Here is a 23,961-nt window from a genome sequence, read left to right as displayed (position 1 = left end):
AACAGTAACTATGGTGATCTCTTGTAACAGTAACTATGGTGATCTCTTGTAACAGTAACTATAGTGATCTCTTGTAACAGTAACTATGGTGTTCTCTTGTAACAGTAACTATGGCGATCTCTTGTAACAGTAACTATGGTGATCTCTTGTAACAGTAACTATGGTGATCTCTTGTAACAGTAACTATGGTGATCTCTTGTAACAGTAACTATGGTGATCTCTTGTAACAGTAACTATGGTGATCTCTTGTAACAGTAACTATGGTGATCTCTTGTAACAGTTACTATGGTGATCTCTTGTAACAGTAACTATGGTGATCTCTTGTCAATATATTGCTCAAATGCTTTCACTATCGGGTAATTGATAATCTTGATAACACTCAGCTTCTACAAACGCGTAATTTTACCGTACACCGCCTTCTGCTGTAATGAAGATGTGAAATGCTCAGCTGTTCACTTTCATTTAAACAAAGATAGGCCTATATACTGATTAAGCATCTGAAATAATTTCTGCTTAGAGTGTGTAAGGTTGGGCTTTATTGTGCAACATGCGTTATTTATTTTTTTCTTAATCATACCCTTATTCATAACACAGTTACAGTTTTGATATAAGATCCATACGTGTCGGTTTCTCATAATACTGGCGAAGTGATTTCAATTATGAAGAATCCCTGGCTTGCTATTGATCTCTGAAGGTATGACTTTAAAGAGGATTGTTCGATGTTGATTTCAACAGTATCTCATCTGCTACTCGAGAAACCTCAGTTGATGGTTATAATCGACTAAAAGAGGATATATTCATTAAAGTGCATGATTATTTTTGACATGTTTTTCATCAGTCGCTTCGGTCAGTTTTACCTACAGATAGATAGATAGAGAGAGAGAGAGAGAGAGAGAGAGAGAGAGAGAGAGAGAGAGAGAGAGAGAGAGAGAGTTTGTATCAGGAATGTGGATAGATACGCATAAGAGAGCACTCAGATGGTGAACATAAGAGGTGGGCGTCCATAAATGAAATTGCCATTACACTAACGTGATCAGACGTCTGACGCAAAAAAGTCCAACCTGACGATGATCGTGGTGAATCCCCAGTAAAACGGCGGGAAAATTGGATAAATGTCGTCTGCTTCTTGACTACCCATAAATCGTTAGTCGGTGTCATCTGCGACAGTGATGGCCAGGTGATTACATTAATATTCTCTATCTGTGTAGAACCCGCTGGCTCTCTCTTTCTCGGTCGTCTGTCTAAATCATCATTTTACATTTCAGTTGTCGACAGACTGACACAAGAACATTTCTCCTCCTGGTGGCCTTATTCGAGTATGAACATTTTAAAACATTTTGAAACAACGCTTCCAACAAATAGAGGGGAACAGTATATATTCTATGCAAGTAATTGCGATATTTAGAAACAAACAAACTATTATAGGTATATCGTGTTGCGGTGGGGAGGTCCGGTCCGTCATTACCACCCTAACGATGTAAATGAACCTATTTATCTATACTCTTTTGGCCCTCGCGAAATAACTTGACTGAGGAATATCATAATTTCAAACCGCATACGAAACAAATTCACATTGCGTATCCATAAAAGGCTTTGAAATAACTGCCCGATTCGTGAATATAATTCTTGTTACTGAAAACATTATTAAATAATGTGTCCATTACATTTGCGATTGCCGAAAGTCGTGAAGGTTAAAGTGTCTCTCTGGTAGTTTTATCAAAGGGTAGAGTTCAGTATGTTATATATATTTTAAATGGCCATGCCTTAAATTTTCACTCTTAAACTTTTGCTAGATCAATAATGCTCACTGAGATTAAATTGAATAGTATAGTTTAGTTTTGACAGGCTCTGGAAACAGCCGTCACGTGACATTGGGAGTTCCCGCGATCAGTAAACAAGTAAGCAAAATAGTTTCGTTAGATGAAACAGTTTCATTTGGGTTTTTTCATCGAAAGGCTACCGGGACCGCTTTCTTAATCTAATATAGCGAGAATTAAATTAATTTGTATAGTATGACGTCGAAACTTTTCCCATACCTGTTAACAAGACGTAAAGTAGTTGTGACGCGGCCTCGAGTTTAAATCGTAGGTCAATTCAGACGTAAAGTACGTTGTTTATTCCACTTCAAATGCTCGACTAACGATGATACGGAAGATTTTCATAAGCATAGCACAAGGAAAGATGACACATGGTCGACTGTAAAGGAGTTTATTCCAGATTGATCCACATGGCACACGGCAACATCGTCTTGTGAGGAACATGTGCAATAAGCCTTACATTATCTTCGCTAACCAAGGCTTCTGGTTCGTGGAGTGAAACGTAATCAGAAGCCTTGGCTAGGGACGATACTTAACACAGGCACACACAGATACAATAGATCGTATTTGATTTGATTAATTAGTTTAAGACAATTTCCGTAGACATACTGTATCTTGTAGAACCGTTATTCGTAGAAGCTTGTTGATTTCAAAACTGTCCATCGTCCTTGTCGTAATCTCGAAAAATGAAAGTCGAAGTCTCATCCGTTTTCTTGAAACTCTTTCACACCTCGTGTTGTCTGATGTATTTTATGTATTATATCCACAATTTTAGCACAACAAATCGTATGAAAAACACTGAATCCCGCACTGTGCATCCTTTGTGTCAGGCAGTTCAGACACAGTCGGGAACAGATAATTAATGAGATGTCATCGGAATAATTTGTAAAAGTGTTATATATATGACAACTGTGTGTTTACCACACACACATATATATTATCAACCATCAAGTGAAATTATGCAATGTCATCTTTCTATGTTAGTATATTGTTCCGTAATTTGTGTCCGTCCATCACCGGAAGTTGTTTTTATGTTAAGTTGAGAGGAATAAAAGAAATATATTTCTATATATTTACACTTGCAAAGTTTTGTCACTATATAACAATACCAGACCGATTTGTTTACCATTCTTGCATGGAAACATTGACATTTGAACTTGCGTATGAAAATATGACAGGGTACGGGAACTACTTTCGCCAAGCACATGGCTTTGTTTACATTTACAATTTAAGTTACAAAGGGCTATTTTTTAATTTGAAAACATAACTTTATCATCGGTTGCCTGTACCAGTGGTCCACGAGTAGATAGCTGTCGTTCCGAGCCGCCGGCCCTTTGCCCTCCTGTAACTGTGTGCGATCAACCGTCAAAACATGTCGTTCCTTTCGGGAGCATTGATCACGACACACCTTCAGTTTCTATAGATGTTGGCCTAACAACGGCATCACAGAGTCAAACATCCATATCTAACACTTCCAGCTGTTTAAACTCTGGGTTGATGACAGCGTATTCCACGGGTGCACATTTAACTTCGGAAAACTGTAAACTCCTCAATGATCACACGTCAGCGGCTGAGCGGGTAGCGAGTGCTTCGGTCGCGGTCTGTTTTCTGTTACTCTCGATGAACGCGTGATGAAATGTTTCTTAAAATAAAACCACACGCTTTGTTTACCATTGTTAAATGTATAAAATAACATGCCTGACAATATTAAATATGATAATCTATCAAAATGTTTTTGTTATTTATGTTAATATCATAATAAAAAACAGAACTATTTTTTACCGCGGAAAAAAAGTCTCAATTTATTGTGAAGCGTCACCATTGGTTGTTCTAATAATTGACTCATCCCACTGTGTCCGACTTTTATATGATTTTTTTTAATTACAAAGAAAAAATATTGTAATCACAAAGACTTATAGGAATAACATCCGTAAGTGTAAATATAGGGATTGGATTTCACTTTTATGTTAACCATGCTTTTATGGAGCAATTCCTCTAAGTATATATTATATACTTAGAGGAATTGCTCCATAAAAGCATGGTTAACATAAAAGTGAACTCCAATCCCTATATTGATACACATCCAAGCGATTGCCAACACAACAATAGTGTACAACAATGTTTATTTTATATAAATGCACTAAACTCTCTGCGTGTGTGTTATTTATGAACATGTTTCAGCTGTTATACTATCAATTTACCACTGACTAAATATTCATTAGTACACAGATAACAATACACATCAATGGCCTGTCTTCAAATACAACACGTCACCGAATGTGAGATATCGTTATGTACGTTGGTGTTCATCGTAATAAGATGGCGGGATGTTTGAATGAATCGTGCTAGAAAACGAGGCTCTCTGTAGCTGATGACTTTTCGGTATCAATGACACACGAGTTGTCTATCACACGACTTATTTAGTTTAATCCTTTTCTTGTCATCATATATAAGAAGTGCTAAACAAGTAACAGTGATAGACAGACGCCTTTCCTTTGGGAATGTGGTCGGATTTCGGTATACGTTTGTTCGAACTGATGCTGCCAATGGAAATATAAATTAGCGTTATAGTGCAGGGTGTTGCTACCAGAGAACGTCACACCTCCACAAACACGGCTCTCGGCGAAGGGATGCATAATACAAGGTTTATATATGTTCTATGTTTTCATTTGTGAGTCTCTAGTGAAAATAGTGAACAAAGCAAATGTGTTCCATCCCGGAGACATCAATATTTCACAGATTTTAATTCCTCTTTAATCTCTACGGAGACAACTTTTATGATGTATAGTGACGCCAGAGGTACTAGGATTGCATAACATACAATAAAAACTCTGCAAATTGTATTAAACAAGTGTAAATCGGAACGTCACAATGCATCGGTGTGCAAATTATCAAAACTAAAATCAAAATACTTTGAAATCAGAGTCGAAGATGTTATTTTTTCTGCTCAAACTACCAGTATTCATACAAGTATGAACCCATGGAAACAGTCCGTTTGATATGAATTTTGATTAATGTAGGTCTACATTGAAAAATGATCAGATTATCAGGTCAACATCAGAACACAGAAAAAGTCTTAGCTAAAAGGCTGTTTTACTCACGCCCAGCACAGGGATATAGTTATATTCCATACATCTTTGGCGCCTGTCTCGGAAGCTCTGTACTCTTCATGGGAATCGAGTCGTGGTTTGACAGCGTGATATCAATCAGGTTAGACACTAGCGTTTCGGCCCTTAACGATGAAAGATAGCAGCATTCATATTCTGCAAACACAAACAAGGACATTGCTCTCACGGAGAAAATTTCTTTGAACGGAAGTCGTTTATGTAAAGAAATTGAAATATTTAACATTTACGAACGCTTATTGCGTTTACCCATCACTCCTCGAAATAGAAATTTGCCGCTATTATTTTTCTCTGGATTTATGAGTTCAGAATGATTGATGGGTCTGCCATGTTTCAAACTTCAGCATAAGGCTGATCCTGAAATCAGAAGTAATCTCGCCACAACCGTGATTGATAGTTCCTCCGTGATGCGAGTTGTCGCGTGCACACAGATGCATCACATATATGGGTTCTCCATCACGTGATGTAGGATTTATCACGCGACTGACCTTTGCTGCAAATGGAGAGAACAACTGATTGACTGGGACAATGATTATAAATGAGGCATGTGCAGTAAGATATCACTCATGGAATACTGTAAACCTTCTAAAGATAGAAAGCTGAATACTGTAAACCTTCTAAAGATAGAAAGCTGAATACTGTAAACCTTCTAAAGATAGAAAGCTGAATACTGTAAACCTTCTAAAGATAGAAAGCTGAATACTGTAAACCTTCTACAGATAGAAAGCTGACTTGGGTGTTCAGTCAGTCGTCTGTGCAGAATATCTAAAATGTTTATTTAAGGATTGTACCTCATTTTGACTGCCCGCTGTTGGCAACGAATATTTCCTATGGTTAGAGCGTTAGTGCTCCAAGGGATATGTTCGTTGGCAACTGAGGGCCCAACTACCGTATACGCAGTCAAAATGAGGTACAATCCTGATATTAACATCAAACAGATCGTTGAAATACAGTACGAAGAAAATAAAATTCAGAGTTTTTTTGCCACGTTGGTAACTATGGCAGCCGTGGTTGCTTAGTGATATAGTTCCATTGAATATACGTAACGACGCTAATATTATTAACAAAATCAAAAGAACTGCTCAACATTTTTGCTAAATACCTTTTGCATTTTTGATTAATTGAAATATTCACAAACCAGAATTTCTGTCTCAGATTAGTTAACCAACTATGGTTGTCAAGCACAGTGTGTATTGACACAGATTTAGTAGTGACGTGGTCAAATGTTCTCTAGGAACTGTACGCTTCAGCCATTTGTTGTTAGCTTACCTCACGGAGAAGATAAATATGCTCTCATTTCCGCAATATGCTGTTAAGATTTTGACAAAATACTTACTTGACGTTAGCTTTTTGTCCAGAGATCATATAGTAACAGGAGAAAACTCTGAAATTGCGTTGATCAGTTCTTTCAAAACGGCGCTGTCTAGCTGACGTTCCGATAACGTCACAAGTAGACGTCATAGTTTTGTTACCGATTCCAGCGCTTATTAATCCGCTGAGCCTTTTTTCATGGCGTATATGCTAATTATTCGCAGTCAGAGTTTATTAAGCTAAAGAAGGGAGAGATGTGAATATAAACATGTACATGTAAGAGTTCAGATACGTCAAATACCCGATTGTATTTTTTTTTCTCAAATCAAATTAATGGTGAGGGATCACTTGAGATGACGTAGAGGGTCACGTGACTTCAGTGTTGAGAGTAGATTCATAAGATATCGAACTAGATAAATAAGGGTGGGAATTCAAAATTACAAAATTAAACGCATTATACATGTATAATAAAGGTCGACAAAACATTTTGGCATGAAGTCTTGCCTTGAAATCTAGACGACTATCTATGTTATGAAAGATTGGGCAAGTGATCTCCTGAACGCGACCCTGATCAGAGCACCTTCAGATGTTCAGGCGTAGTACGTAGCAAAAGTAGCCATGTAATAGCTGATTTTAATCAGATTGGTAAGGGCCCCAACATGCCATTTACCCTACCACACCATTATTGTATTGCCAAAGCTGTATTGAAGGCGGGTAAGTCCCCAACATGCCATTTTCTTATCACTATTATTATATCAATGTGTCCATAACATTTCATGTCGTATTCTTCATGTTTAATTCGTGTAAAATGATAGATGAAATGGTAAAAACATACTTAAATTGATTCAGACACCAGAATTTTAATTTAATTATCTGTGATGGTGCAAATAAAACAAACATCAAATTGATTAAATAGTAATATTTACACTGGCGCTGCATTACCACATCACTAGATGAAGCCCAATGTTATTATTCTTTGATAATTATGCACGGTGAAGACATATATATATTTATGATAAATTGTCAATTCACAAAAAAGTAACGTCTCGATATTTTAATGAAAAGTGTTTAACATATTGATTGTAAGTGTTTTCTTTCCAAACTATTTTGTTTACTCTCTGTCGTCAATGTCGGATTTCGCGCAACAAGCAATATGCACTTACCCAATGTAAATACACATCAATGTAGCTAAAACATCAATCCTTAATGCATTGTTACATATGTGATTGCCAATTTATGAATTGGCAATAGCACACCATACTGTACAATATAATAATGTTGACTGAGGTAGTTCCAGTCACTGATACAGAGAACAATAATTCAAGCGGCAGGAGAAAGAAGCCATCTGGAGACGTCGCAACTGGCAAGTCCTAAACCGGGACGAGAGGGCTCATATACTATCGCACACTATATCACAGTTATTTAACTAAGTGTAGCCGAGTCAACTTCTGTGTATAGTAGTCGAACTGTCTTGTATACTGTTTGTCACCTCAGAGAACATTATATTATAATGTGGATGAAAATGACCTATCGATCTGTTTACTTAAGAATTGAACTGCTTTCAGTTGGAAGTTATGGGCTGATGAATGCCAACTGGACAATGCAAATTTAATGACGCGCGGTAGCGCTTCATGTTGAATTTGCCTTTGTCCAGTTGGCATTCATCAGTTTGTTTGTTTGTTTTTGTTTAACATCCTATTAACAGCCAGGGTCATTTAAGGACGTGCCAGGTTTATGAGGTGGAGGAAAGCCGGAGTACCCGGAGAAAAACCACCGGCCTACGGTCAGTACCTGGCAACTGCCCCACGCAGGTTTCGAACTCGCAACCCAGAGGTGGGGGGCTAGTGTTAAAGTGTCGGGACACCTTAACCACTCGGCCACCGCGGCCCCATTCATCAGCCCATAACTTCCAAATGAAAGCAGTTCAATGCTTATATTTACATTTGACAACGATTTTTAAAGACTATATGCAGGAATTTCGCTTCTACGATGAATGAACAAATTATTATCGTCAAAGACGGAACAGCCTTTTCAACAGCCATCTTTCGTTATCACTGACGTTACAATTATGACGTCACTTTAATAATGACGTCATCATCAAGATTTGGAAGCTATGCACTCGTAACCTTCCAGTGAGTTTGGTTAAGCTATATAGTGGGGCTGCGGTGTAAATGTAAATATAATCTCGTACACGTGGTCATTTGTGTGATGAAGTTGACAGTGTAGACGCTCAAATCATGTACTGGTTGTGGTATACCAGTCTATTACTGGTCATTTGTCTATTCCAATGAGTCTAATAAGCCACAGTTAATGTAATTGATTAGAACTGACTTAATTTTCTATATCAACATGTAGCTTGTTTTACAGAGAGCTAGGTTATCTAAAAATGTATCCACCTCAGGTTGTAACCATTAAGGCTGCATACGACAAATAAACTCTCTGGATAATTTGTCTGTAAGGGAATGAATTATATGTTTAATTGCTATGGTTATGTACATAACTATCCAGTAGGCTTCACGGCAGGCAAAGACAATAACTGAAATTGCCTAAATTGTCAAATTGTGAATTGTATTCAATAACATCCAATCAAGACAATAGCACCTTTACGATAACAGGTTCATTTTGGTACGGCATGTGCTGTTTCTGGAGTAGCTAGAACCTATTGATTAGGAAACTCGCCAGCAGCAGGCTATACAAGCGATTGCTATATCTCCTATTATCCTGATAATGATAACAAAATAAACACGGACAGATGCATGGCTTCTCTTCAAATGTCATAACAATTATGATAACTTTCCAACTTTAAAGATCTCCCAAAATACACCAGGGAACATTGGCCAATCTCTACTAACTGTGATTGGATTCTGTATAACGAAAACGAACTTTGTTGTTTGGGTTAAAACAAGGAAAGGTCAGTATAGGTTCTAATCTGATTAAACTCGTGTATGTCTTTGTGTCTATGTATTAAGCTATTTGAGAAGAAAAGAAACGTGGACGTTTTGGTCGTTTTTAGAATCTGACCATAACTATTACCTGATGTCTATAACCACAATTTTAACTGATATTCAGTTGGTTCATTCATCCTCGTCTCCATTGTTTTGGGTCACACATGGTGTCTTATTTCTGAACGTTTTGCAGAGTATGAACATATGGGATATTTGGTTCCATGTGGTTAGAGAAGTTTACCTAGTCATAAATCCATGTTTCTAACTGTTCTGACGTTTTGGCTTAGTTTTTTCCTGAACATATGTTGACAGAAATATTCAATATCCGCGTGTTGTAATGACGTCAGCGATTCTTGAGTAAACCAGTGTATTTTGTATATTTGCGATGCTATCTAAAAACATAATTCGTTAAGATGGGTTGTATGTTTACTGTAGTACATTACTTAGATATGCCATATATATGATACCAACTAGAAACCAGACAGTCGATATCAGAATTATAATAAGAAACATCCACAAATAAAACGACAAGATCATTGAGGTCATCAAGAGCCAAAACATTAGGGATCTTGAAAGCAAAGAATGCTTATCGCGATTGGATTAAACATTAAAAATGGGTACATTTGTTTCCACCAATCTTAGCGAGAAGAACGGAGTAGGGAGTTACATGTTTTAATATAGTAATGTACTATAATCGTCTATCCAGACATGTTTCTGTTGATGTTACTAGAGGAGTCAGGTTTTGATTGCCAAGAAGTGGTACTTGTATCGAATAACGGTTTGGATAAGGATACTCGTAAGAGTCGAAACCAGAAAGACATTTGGTAAAATGTATTAATTACAAAAATTTAAATTGCAGATGTGCAGATGAATAACAATGAAAACAGGTATCCGTCCTTTCAATAACCCGAATCGTAATGCCGCGGGTTACAGTGACATATTGTTTAGTATGCTGGAATCTCGTTCTTAAACTTACTTAAAAATTAAAAAAAATCCTCTAAACAGCCCAACACGATAACACATGAAAGATAGTTTACGACATTTTTCGGAATACAAGTAATTTGTGAAGCTACGACATGTTAAATCCGACTGCGTTAATCATGTTAGTCACGGAAGCTACGCCAGCTTATGTATCGTCTAACCAGACGGCATTCCTATCAGCAAATGCATGTCTCGTTGGGAGATGTTCAAAACATGCTGAATAGAAGCACATAAAAGGAATACATTTCTTTAGTAGATTTATGCATCTCCACTCGATTTAACCTTGGGTTGCTGCGGGATGTGCCTCGTTAATGCCGTAGATACAACTGTTCTTGCCTATTGCGCAACCAGATTCGTATAATTGGATAAAACATGCAGATTGATGTATGCAACATTTATACTTGATAAAGTGTCTGTAACTTAATTAAGGACTGTGTCCTTCGATAATCTGTTCGATTTTTTTTCTGAATTTCACTCCTTCCATCTCTTAAACATTAACAAAGGTTTAAATAGGTATCGGCAGCTGTTAGGAAATCTATCTCACAACAACCTTGTGAAGCGCTTTCCTAGAGTGAACAGTGTACTTCTTTAGAGATTACTGGAGAATTATAGTGGCGAGCTGAACTGAAATATGCATTATATACCAATTACCATGAAGTAACATTATTGCTCCTTATAATAATGATAAAGTCTTTATTTAAAAACTTGATAACAAAACAAAATGAGTCAAAGACTCGTCTCCGTTTTGGTCAAGTTCACAAAGCATAATATGTACAGTATATTACAAAATAGACATAAAAAACATATAAAAAACATATATTGTGTGTAACTTGTTACAGGAAACACCGCACAGTGATAAACAATATAGCAAATATAGGGCGTTATCTGACCTGTTGTACTGATCAACCAATGGGGTTGAATTGGGTCACATGATGTAACAGAACAGTATACCCCGCGTCTTCATGTTTATAGCAATAATTTGGAGCTTTAGATACCACTATATCACATCAATATAGCCGTCTCAAAGTGGTTCACAAATTATTATCCGTGGTTATTAAGCCTTTAGCGGCTAGGCAATGTCGTTTAAAAAAAAACACCTGGGGAGAATACAGCCGGAGCTGCCGTATGTCGGCTCTAACAGATTACACACGACATTTATTGCACCGCCCTACCACGTCCTGCTTTACAGCTCAGTCGACACACGGAGTAAGGATTTTGAGCAAAATACTTTTTTTCCGTGTCGGGACTCGAACTAGCGACTCTTCGGTCATGCAGCCTAGCGTTCTACCACTAGACCACCGTGCGTCCGTGGACAAGTTATAGAGAATAACCATCAAAGCCTCCATCTAGATTGATAATAAGTTACTTTTGTATTACTGTACTTTATACTCGATACATGCAAAATGCAGAAAATATGCATTCAAGCTATCATAATCATTCCTCGATAAGCTCAAGGCATATTATTTTCTTATTACAATTGCAACACGCCTAAACATTGAGAATGTATTAGGTAGCAGTATACAGTAAAAGTGTCAAATTCTGAAAAATAAGGCACATGTTTTAAATATGTAAACATAGCCAGTGAACCGTTGATATATATATATTTGTAATCTATACACCATTTGCAATTTTAATACAACTGTGAAGAATAAGCAACCTAATTTATCTCTGTTTTTCAGACTTGTGAAACAAATGGTATAACCATTTCAAAAAACCTTAAAAATTGCAAAATATCTAGAATTGTTTACCCAGAATAACAAAATTCACTACACAATTTGTTTTCTGAAACCTATTTGAAATCAAATATCTATATTCTAAAGACAGTATTAATCTTGTTTAGACACATGTTCATCATTAAGATTTTCTGTAATTTTAACTCGTCTACTACGTCCTAATGTTTTGCTATAGCCAAAACTAAATTTCCGGCGTAAACACACTTTCGGAAAATCCGGAAACTTAGAATGTCGAACGTATTTTTTTTTTTAAATGAATGTGAAGCCTGTATATACTTCATCATAATGAATCTGCCAATTGTAATATACAATTGTACATCTATTTTTCCACTTTTTCTGCATATGATAATACAGGAGTTATTTGCTTAATAAAAGATTAGGTTATCCTACTGTGGCCTGCTACCTTAATATGTAAAGGAAGCAATCATGATCAGAAAAACATAATATAATAATCTTGTACACTAATTGGAAAAGGATACATATTGTAATTGTAAATCAATGTTATGGTAGGAATTATCATATAAAACAGAAGGAAACTAAAAAGTGGAATCTTAAATAGACTTTGACCCGTCCATATTGGTTTCCGGACAAACAACCAAGACTGAACACGTGTCCTAGCGGTTTGGGAATACATGTCAGTATTATCCGAAGCCATGGGATCAGGAAACGGACGTGTAGTGAGCACTCCCAGATCACATGTACACAAACCAACATGTATCTCTCCTGCTGATGCCGTTGTGGCTATCTTTAATCTACATAAGAGATGTACATGTATGTTAACGAGCTTTGGTAGTCGGGAATTGCCGTGTTGACCGATCCCGAATGATGAAGCAGAGAAACGAATTCTTCACTAAACAATGTTTATCTTGGTTTCTAATCCCCACAAAAGGAACAAGAGTACATCTTCCTGAGGTCATTAACATCTCCCAACTGGCCAGTATAAGACAATCACGTCATAATACTAACATCAAACAAGCTATAGATAACTTTGTTCGCCATGATCTGACACGACAACGTTCAACTCATTTCAAGATTTGATAAAGTCTTGCAATACTCATCGCCACTTCTTCGAACCGGTCGCTCTCGGGATAAAGAAACTGAAAAGAACTTCAGTAGATGTTACATAAATCCACTCTGAATTAAAATCTTAACATGAAACAAGCTAGACAGATTTGTTTGCCATGCCATGACGTGGCACGACAACTTTCAACTCATTTCAAAATTTGATAAAGTCTTGCAAGACTAATCATCATTTCAATAAATGTTACACCGATCCACTCTAAACCACTGACACTTGCATAGAAAATGTGCATTAAAAAATATGATATGGCAGTGGTAGGTGAACTGTGGAATGTGGAAAGTAATTTCCACAGTACACATACCACTGCCATATCAATTTTTTTTATAATTGAAATTTTCTAAGCAATCGCCCACGCTCTAAACTAACAACATGTGACATTAAAACTACGGACTCATTTTACAGCCGACAATATGACATTATTTAGCGCATTATTCGGGTCATTCTAAAGTTCATCACCTTTGTCATTTATTTATTGTACTACAAATTACCTTCTTTAATTGTCCAAACATGACCATACATATTGTTTCAGATGAATCTCAATGGCTGAACCCGGTAGGCATGCTGACTGTAATTAGCCTCATTCTTTTATATATAGGTCAAGTGAATAGATTGTATTTTCTCACACGACCTACACAAACATATCAACTGTCGTTAACATAGTATGCTAGTTCCGTTTAAGTACCTACCCATTTCAAGACATTTGATGAGTATGAGGCATGGCATTAAACAGTAAGTATCAATTAACCTGTGAAACACACCTATGGAGTTCAACCATAATAGCTATCATTGTTGGTTTAATAGAATGTAAAGATAACATCAAAACATCAGAGTGCATGTGTTGTGTTTGTGTAGATTTGACAGGGGATTATATATATGACGGTGAGGATTCAATTGTTTTTGTCCTGCCTACAACAATAGGTCAGGAAAGCGAGACTGGTGTTATATTTCTGGCGTCGTCGTCATCAACTTTTGAATTTGAAGTTTTGCGTTTAGATATGTCGCTCAAAACACACCTCAAACTTTATTTAAGCTTGGAATAGTTCGATCTCACAGTGAACATTTCAGCACGCACATTATTTTTGGTCTTTGTTACAGATTCTATGGTTCAGGGACGCTTGGAAACTAGACTTTGAAATCTTCCTTTAAGCGCAGTTTCAGAAAGTACCAGTATTATTCCAACACAAACAGTAATATGTTTACACTCTCAGATCTCAGCCCATCATATGACAATTGAAGGACAAATTATGTACATACACATATATACATTGTATCTATCTTCAGTAATAAATAAAAAAAAAACAGCAAGCAAAATAGAAAAGAAATACAAAGCAAAAACAAACAAACGAAACAAATGCAACAGTTTTCAGTAAAAATATCCATTTCTGAAAAAGGCACATGTTGTAGATATGTAAACATAGCCAGATAAACCTACATATTACCAATACTAAAGCATATATATTTGTAATCTGTACAACATTTGCAAATCTAATTCAGCTGTAAAGGACAAGTAAACTTTTTTCTATATTTTCAAACCAGTGAAAACCATGGTAATCACTTAAAAAAACATTGAAAATTGCAAAATATCGTCATTTTTTTTAATCCAAAATGACACCATTCCCAAAACTATTTTTTTTAAACCTATTTGAAATTAAATATCTCTATCACAATGACAGAATTAATCTTGCTTAGCCACGACACACATGCTCATTGTTAAGATTTTCTTTAATTTGCTGCAGGCAAAACTAATACCAATCAAGGATACATTCATTTTTTTTTTAATTTTTATGCATATCATAATATAAAAAAAAAAAAAAAAAAAAAAAATTAAGTAAAAACCAAACAAATAAGAAATAAAAAAAATCTCCCATGGCCAGGCTATCCTATATTGTTGTCTGCTACCAAAGCAATGTAGACGTTAACATCTAGATATGATTAAACTAAGTATTGACATGCATCTTCGTGTCTATGCAGCCGTTTTTATGATTATTGACGTTATGATACAGTGCTTGGCCGAGAAATAATGTCCGTTTAAAGTCGCAGACAAAGGCTAATTGATAATATTCAGTATCTTACAGTTACCTGAAACACTAGACGTTTAGCAAGCATTAAACATTTCTCCGGACACAAAAAAATAGTCAATATCTACAGAGAAATGGTCAGGATTCGAGTCGGGATCGCAAATACATTTATCTTGCCTTGCCTTAGAATGTATTTCCAGTGTGTCCTTGCGTTACACTAGCATGTTTCTGAGTTTATCAATAAAATCTGCTTATCTTTGATAAGAAAATAATACATGCCAGGATTAAGTTGGTATTACACAGATTGATATAAATACGCCTGTTTTGTGTTTTATTTATAAAAATATAAGACAGTCAATCGTGTTTGCGTTATTTGGTGAGACGTGTTGAGTAAAAGGCATGTCATCATGCGATCTGGCAGAGGTGATGTTTTCCTCTGTAGTAATGTTGACCTGTCTATTTACTGTGGAATGCAGACAGAAAAATGTGTATTTGTGTATTTAACAAGATATTTACACCAGTAAAATCAATATAGATTTTTCTCGCTATCTTTTTGTATTAAATACATATTGTCCTCCATTAGAGAATGTCCTGTTAATGTTTCCTTTGCTAATAGATAAGGCAGGGCGTGTTTGACGAGATAAACCCGGTCTTCTGTATTACGTAATTGTTCCAGATGCCCTACTGTGGCCAATGTTGGCTTCTTAAGATACTGTTCTAGGCCGTCCTAACCTGGCATTGATTTACTACCGACAAGAAAATCGCTGGTCTTTTTCAAGCTTAATGTCTCAAGTAATATCGCGTCTAGTTACTTGTGTACAGTCGTGGTATAGTTGGTATAGTGTTTAGATTTAGTTACGTCTTTATGTTTACAGAGTTTAACCAAAAGTATTTTGATCAATAATGAACCACTGATAATACTGATACTAAGAAAAAAAAAAAATGAAATAATTTATTTATTTATTTATTTCTAATTCAACAGACCCGGGGGTCCACTTACAGAATGGATAACAAATACAACATAAGTATAAATATCACAGTTCGTTATGAATGTAACACAGACATATATGTACAAAAGTATTGAACTAGTGGAAAAAAATATGCTGTAATCGAACTTTGAACCCAGTGAGAGACAAATAAAACATATCACAGTCTGTAACAAGATCAAAAGTATAAAAATTACATTGAATCCTGTTTAAACCACTATACTTTCTAATATTTCTAATAATAGACAAATAACGTTTCAATTCAATGTTTCTAAGCTGATGTCTCAAATTCGTTTTTCAATAATACTCATCTGAAAGAAAAGTCATTATTCAACGCACACATGTCCAAATCACAGACGCGATAACGACTATACCAAGTGTATGTCAATGCCTAGTTGGACGAGTTAAACTTAATGTCTAGCATCTCAGCAGAAATACGCAACAGTAATAACCCTGTTGTATTTTTATCCGTTTTTCCAATGTTCTACGTAAGTATTTTTCTCTTGATAACCTTAACAACTCGCATTTATTCTTCGTGTAGCTGGGTCATTATCAAGGACTTGGTACTCTAAAATGGCAATTCATCATTACTCGAATCCATAACCGAAACAATGTACACCGCAGCATTTCACACACGCTGTTTATCTGAATATTAAGGAATGCTAAGGTATGGTTAGTCAGCGATACGCTGCGGTTAATGAACGTGGAGTTACCGTTATGGAACATTAAATTACTGTTATGGAACATTGAGTTACGGTTGTGGAACATTGAGTTACCGTTATGGAACATTGATTTACGGTTATGGAACATTGAGCTACCGTTATGGAACATTGAGTTACTGTTATGGAACATTGAGTTACTGTTATGGAACACTGACTTACGGTTGTGGAACATTAAGTTACGGTTATGGAACATTGAGTTACGGTTATGGAACATTGAGTTACTGTTATGGAACGTTGAGTTACAGTTATGGAAAATGTAGTTTCGGTTATGGAACATTGAGTTACGGTTATGGAACATTGAGTTACGGTTGTGGAACATGAAATTACCGTTATGGAACATTGACTAACGGTTATGGAACATTGAGCTACCGTTACAGAACATTGACTAACGGTTATGGAACATTGAGTTACAGTTATGGAACGTTGATATAAGGTTTATGAACGTTTAGGTACGGTTTATGAACGTTTAGGTACGGTTTATGAACGTTTAGGTACGGTTTATGAACGTTTAGGTTCGGTTTATGAACGTTAAGTGACGAGTCAGAATCTTTAAGTTACAGTAAATGAACGTTGCGTTACTGTTAACTTCCCGTAGTTTCCTTATTTGTTTTTAAGTCAATTATTAAAACCGGCTTATTGAATATTTTTTTATGTGTTGATGCTCTCCGTATAAACATTATATTAAAATCAGTTCTATCAAAGTGAGGAGATAAATGTTTGTCCTATATCTACCGACAGTCATTAGCTTATAAAATTACACAATTCTAATTTATAATAGAGAAGTGTGTTTTATAGAAATGCCGTATTGAATGATTTTGTTATTCAGTCTGGCAATATGACCATATATAGGCAGTTGAGTATATGTTGCTTTACATGCTTTACATGAAGTATCTATCTTTTACTCTTTATAGAAAATTCATTCCAAAGGTTGCTCATACCGGAAACGATAACGGTAAAATAACAAAAGGCTTCGTTTATATTAAAAGGTCTTTTTTTTCGCAAAGAGGACTTGTCCAAAACGATTCTGTTATAAACAAAAGAACGATATATCTTTATGACTAGGCGCTTGATGGAATTGTCACTTTTGAATTTCACAGCTGCATTGATCAATTTTTACATGTTAGTTTTCACTAAAAATTATTGAAGCGGCTGTTATCTATAAACACATCCTTCGGTTGGTCTTACTTTTCAGGATGATTTATGACGTCCGCCGTCAGTAACTGGAGGTGTGTATATTACTGTCCACGACAACATGTGGTTGGTACCCTTATTACCGTGTGTGCCGAATCCCGTGCATGTTCTACGTTAATATCCTGGTATGCATTGGTATCACGAGATTAATCAGGCCGATAACGTGGAGGATAGGGACGAAGGGCAGGTCGTGAGGAATACATTGATTGATAACGAGATAACTGATTAACTTTGATAGAAACAATTCGACGGTGATTTTATTCAATCGACTGAACAACATATTTGAGAGGCAGCAAGTCTATGGGTGCAGCTTATGTGTCATCTCGACAATTCCACAGTAACACGCGGGCCAGGACTAGCCAGGAGTGACATTTAAAGTCGACCATTCAACGGTAATATGCGGACTAGGACTAGCCAGGTGTGACATTTAAAGTCGACCATTCTACAGTAATCTGCGGACTAGGGTTAGCCAGGAGTGACATTTAAAGCTGTATGCTTAGAGTTGCATCTCAGTTGCTTGTTCCGGAAATATTTCAGGATTCTTTCGCCATTGGATATTTTTTAAAACAAATTTATAGTTTTGTATTGGTTGTACACGATTGCTTTAAGTGCAGCAGGGAGACCATTATTATACATCAGTTGATACGGGAAAGAAATCGCACCGATTTTAAAGGCCATGTTTGGTCGGGTGCTAGAAAAAAATCTCTTCACCATTTCGACAAAACCATATCAACAGGCTCAAACAATCTCGTTCAATACTTTCACGAAATTGATATCTTCGTTCCATGCTGTGTTTAATGATGCAAAAAGAAACCATCGGTCCTAGTAGTGAAGAATATATTGTGTGTACCACAGTTTTTGGCAGTGAGTTGTAGCCATGGTGACCGAATGATTGAAGCCGTTGTTTCGCAGTGTCTAGGTACCAGCGCCTGATAGTTCTTTACAACATACACATTATATAAAGTCACTAACACTAACACGTCATTATCTAAATCGCCTCGTAAGATTGATGACGAGGGCGATATGTAGACGGCCGAATTGGCAGTGGCGGAGAAATAAACGACACCGTTTTTGGGACGGTAATTTCCGGACATTTTAACATGTGTCTTATGTGTTCTCAGAGCGCTTATAAAATTACACAAATCTAATATATAAAATAGAAGTGTGTTTTATAGAAATTCCGGATTGGGTGATTTTGTTGTTCTACCTCGCAATGACCATAACTAGATGGGAAAGGATACGAGTAAGTCTAACATACATTCATTGTACTTGTGTTGGACTCCAGCCATCTTATCTGGACATTGTACCATTGTACCCGTGTTCTAGACAACTAATCCCTGCAATAATGGACTGATTACATTACACGCGCATGTGATGCCGAACGCTCGTATTTATGGAACGGGTTCCTTCATCTGGCCGACAGCTCCGTACAATCTAGTTTAATTTGAAATAACCGGAGGATCGGGACATGATCTATGGTTTACGCCTGACAACACTCTGTGATCGTAATACGTGTTATTACGTTTTAGTTTTGCCAAGGAAATCATGATGTATATGAATTCGACAAACGAGACCTTTCTGGAGAATTCGCTGAACTGCCTGCCGATATTGTACCCGTATTGGTTCCCAATGTACGGTGTACTCTGCCCCCTATTGGCTTGTACAACTCTTTGTACAAACATCCTCGTCATCATTGTCTTTACGATGAACCGGATGCGCTCCCCGACAACCATCCTTCTCACGGCTCTCGCTGTCAGCGATATTTTGGCAGCAATGGTCATCACGCCAATGTACGTATACTTCTACAGTATGGGGAACGTATTGAACTATCAAGGGGGACTACCATATCCACTTTGTATTTATCACAGTATGGCTTACAAAATTACCGCCGTTTTCCACGCGGTGTCAATATGGTTGACAGTTGTACTCGGCATTCAGAGGTTCATTGTTGTCGCCTTTCCAATTCCCGGCAGACGGCTCTGTTCAAAGAAAAACTCCGTTTTAGTTATAATTCTAGTATATATCTTAGTCCTTGGTGTCTACTCATTGTGGTTTTTGGAAGATCGGTTTGAGGAGAGGACCCGGATTGACGAGAGCGGTTTGGTGGCTCCTTATTGTTTATGTTACCAAGAGGAAGTCATCATGTTTGATTATAGTATGGAAAAGGTTATGAAATTCATCCGCCTCGTTTTCGGACAGTTCTGTCCATGTGTGATATTGGTGTGCGCGACTATAGCATTGGTTCAGAAACTGATTGTGGAATCCCACCGGATACTGGACTTACACAGAGAAGAGGACAACGAAAGGGAGAGAACTGACTTCCGGTTGATTCGTAGAACTACGGTAATGGTGATTCTGATCGTTATAACGTTTTGTCTGGTAGAGATACCACTGAGTATAGTGTTTCTCATAGATGTATGTGACATACAAATCATTCAACTCGATGCGAAACTGGAAATAGCGGTGATATCCAACTTCTGTTTATTTATAACATACCAGGTGAATTTCTGGATTTACGTATCCCTTAGTAGACATTTTAGAAACAATTTAAAGAGGCTTTTTCACATTGGTGACAGTTCGTTAAACCAAAACGGTTTTCCATCTTTGAATTATAAATCCTACTATTCACCACGCATTCTCCACAGTAGGCGTGTGTCCACGTTCCACTGATGTCTAAAGCACCACTTGTAAGAGTTTTTTTTTAATTTGTTTGATTAATCAACTGTATGTGACATTTCCATAATCATAGGATAACTATTATTACCATATAATAACTGTTATTATCATAGAATAACTATTATTATCTTAGAATAACTATCATTGTCATAGGATAACTATTATTATCATAGGATCATTATCATAGGGTACCTATCATTATCATAGGATAACTTGTTAAAATATTAATTTCTTAATTGCAATATCATTACTTTTATTCTAATAGCTTCGTAGAATGTTAACTTAACAGTATGTGTAATAAAAAAGCATTTTGTTTCAATCCATCTTTTTTCTTCTATTTTATCACTCTCAGAAGACGAGAAGTGAATATCTAATATAGTTGGTCAGTAGATGAGAAGTGAACATCTAATAAAGTTGGTCAGTAGATGAGAAGTGAATACAGCTGGTTTTATATATTTCTTGTCAATGAGTTGCCCTTTAATCAACAAAATGAAGATTGACAGAAATGGAATTCTAGCTTCCACTAGAATTCATATTTGATTTATCGATCAAATCGTGAAGATAGCTCCCTCCGAAATACAAATCTCTAGTTCTGATGAAAATTTTAATTGTTGTTGCCTCATCAAATTACCGCCAAATTTCAGTGTGCCGTTAACCCCGAGTCAATCATTCATCCCGCAGCTAACAAACCCTGGAACATCACACTTACTAGAAATATTCACGGATCACGTGGAGATTTTAAAGCGATGGCGTAACCTTGTTAGCACGAGTCCCGACCGCTTGTGGAGTAATTGCGTGATGGCGTGCTAGGTTTTTGAAAACATGATACATAACACAATTATGAAATATGGAAACTAACAGAGCATTTTTTAATCCAAGTTCGCAAGTACAATTAGTGAGTAAATTGGCGTATTTTGATGATTCTCGAGGAAAAGTATAAAAAGCCGATTATATTATTGTAATTTGTCAATGAAATATTTTATTCGCTAGTTTAAATCGCAAGGAAGGGTGGGGAGCGTTGTGGGTCCTCAATTACAGCACACAACTAGATACGATGAAAATATGTAGACACATGTTCACTGTTTTATAACTTATTTGTTTATTGTAATTGTTGGTGCAAAATGTAGAAAGGTTACTAAATAAACCCGTCTAATTTAAACCAGCAATTCAACCCTAAGTTTTTTCTGACCATTCTACTTGCCTGGGGTTTGTTATCCTTTACAAGTTTGGTTTAAACGAATTAACGTCCTGGCAATAGTCAAAGCATGTGAGGACATGGCCATCCACAAGACAAGATTCATCCTGTCCTTCAACAGATCAGTCAAAATCTGTCCTCCGCCAGGCAAGAGGTCACTTTTTAACACCACGCAAGGCGTCGTTGTAATGGTCCCATGAAACAGGAGGTTATATGTGTTCGACCAAGCAACATACCTTTTCTCTTCCATCCGACCACAGACCGCTTATTCTACACAAGACGATTAATTCTAAATCAGAAACTATTTCTGTTACGTTTATTTTTGTGAAGACTGTGCGACGCATATAATTATTTGCAGAAGAATGACAATAATGGCAAAGGGCACGCAATGGCCTGCCACGTTAAATAAGAAAAAAAATTAAGGAGAAAAATTGAATCGATAAAAGATAAAAAAGGACGTTCATGATGAATATCATTGTGTTTTTCAAGAGACAGATTTTGCTCAACAATAAAAGAAAACCGACAACTTAAAATTGATTTAAATGAGGTAATCAAGTTAATACTGCTCAGCAAAATACGTCGAAACTGAACTTTTACATCAGCCGGTTTAGCAAATGCAATTTCGAAGTGCATTTATAGGTTTTAATTAAATTGCAGGGTGAAAACAACGCATACAGTTTAGTGTACAACTTTCATTTAAATAGTTTTATGATCATGATATGCGTCATCATTATCAAAAGTAACATCGAGACTGAACATCATTGTATTCATCATATATTCTCTTCTGACGCCGATGCATATTGGAATATGTCATGACAAGTAAGGTGCTGCCATTGTACAGGAATTGATTGTGGCAGCGCCCCCTGTTGGAGCTGCTCTTCATAACTGTCACCAGCGGCAGCGTCTGTGATGTACAGCGTCACCCGTTATGTTAGACAGATTATCCAACAGATACATCTAATGAATATCTAGACAATATTACTGTAAAAGACGTTTTCGACATCATTTCTAGATTGACGATATTTTCTCCATTTTTTCCCAGCATGCCCTATCTAGCAATCGTCCGGAGAAATTAATGAAATGAAGCGTTATCAGGAGAGAACATGAGACTTCAAACAAACTAACGACATGGTTGTAGTGCAATGTCTTCTTTCATGACGACAGTCCTGTACATCAAGTAGCAATTTGCCCATTGTTTATTTGCAATCTTTGAACTTCGTGGCAAAATATGAAATCTTCTTTAAAAACAGTATGAAGCTAAACATCTTCGATACTATCCATTGTGGACCCTTATGATTATGAACATAACAACACAAATATTTCTACAAACTACAGACAAAAACAAAATCTGTTTCACGTGACTATTATCATTAAACATCCGCTAGATCTTGTTTATGCACGACATGCTGCAACATTTGGAAACAGTTTTGATTTAAATCAGATTGCATAGATGCCACCATAGATAATTGCTATGCACTTTCCTTGATTTTTTTTCAAAGTTAATATAAGTAATAAGATTTGGAAGAAATACATTGCAAACCATCATAAAAACAACACTTTTTCTCATATGAAAAAGGTGAAAGCCAATTTTCTTATAGAAGTGGTTTTCCTTTAAATTTTGAAAACAAATTACGGAGATTGAGCGAGATAATACAAAATGATCGAGTTATAGTGCATTACAGCATATGACAGTGAACTTCAGTTATGACTCTTATAGTTATAGACCAGTTTACATTTCAATAATTCCCCATCATCCATAGACCAGCTTACATTTCTATAATTCCTAATTATCCATAGACCACTTTATATTTCTATAATTCCCAATCATCTATAGACAAGTTTACATTTCAATAATTCCCCATCATCCATAGACCAGCTTACATTTCTATAATTCCTAATTATCCATAGACCAGTTTATATTTCTTTAATTCCCAACCATCCATAAACCAGTTTACATTTCTATAATTCCCAATCATCTATAGACAAGTTTACATTTCTTTAATTCCCAATCATCTATAGACAAGTTTACATTTCAATAATTCCCCATCATCCATAGACCAGCTTACATTTCTATAATTCCTAATTATCCATAGACCAGTTTATATTTCTATAATTCCCAACCATCCATAAACCAGTTTACATTTCTATAATTCCCAATCATCTATAGACAAGTTTACATT

The 23,961-nt window shown here is 36.3% G+C and overlaps 1 protein-coding gene across 1 annotated transcript; it reads left to right on the top strand.

Moving 5' to 3' along the window:
* The first annotated feature begins 18,197 nt into the window (after positions 1-18,197).
* On the top strand, positions 18,198-20,869 carry LOC117337024 (sex peptide receptor-like). The gene has a single exon (XM_033897772.1). It carries the CDS (start codon positions 19,456-19,458, stop codon positions 20,578-20,580), a length of 1,125 nt encoding a protein of 374 aa, XP_033753663.1. The 5' UTR covers positions 18,198-19,455; the 3' UTR covers positions 20,581-20,869.
* Positions 20,870-23,961: the final 3,092 nt, after the last annotated feature.

Source organism: Pecten maximus, chromosome 11 (assembly GCF_902652985.1).
Source record: "Pecten maximus chromosome 11, xPecMax1.1, whole genome shotgun sequence".
Classification (NCBI taxonomy): Eukaryota; Metazoa; Mollusca; class Bivalvia; order Pectinida; family Pectinidae; genus Pecten; species Pecten maximus.
Note: the sequence above shows the minus strand (reverse complement) of the source record. Positions and strands in the feature narration are given on the sequence as shown.

Bases quoted from the DNA above. Each gene is read 5' to 3' on its own strand.
- LOC117337024 (XM_033897772.1), top strand. From the start codon at position 19,456: ATGATGTATATGAATTCGACAAACGAGACCTTTCTGGAGAATTCGCTG.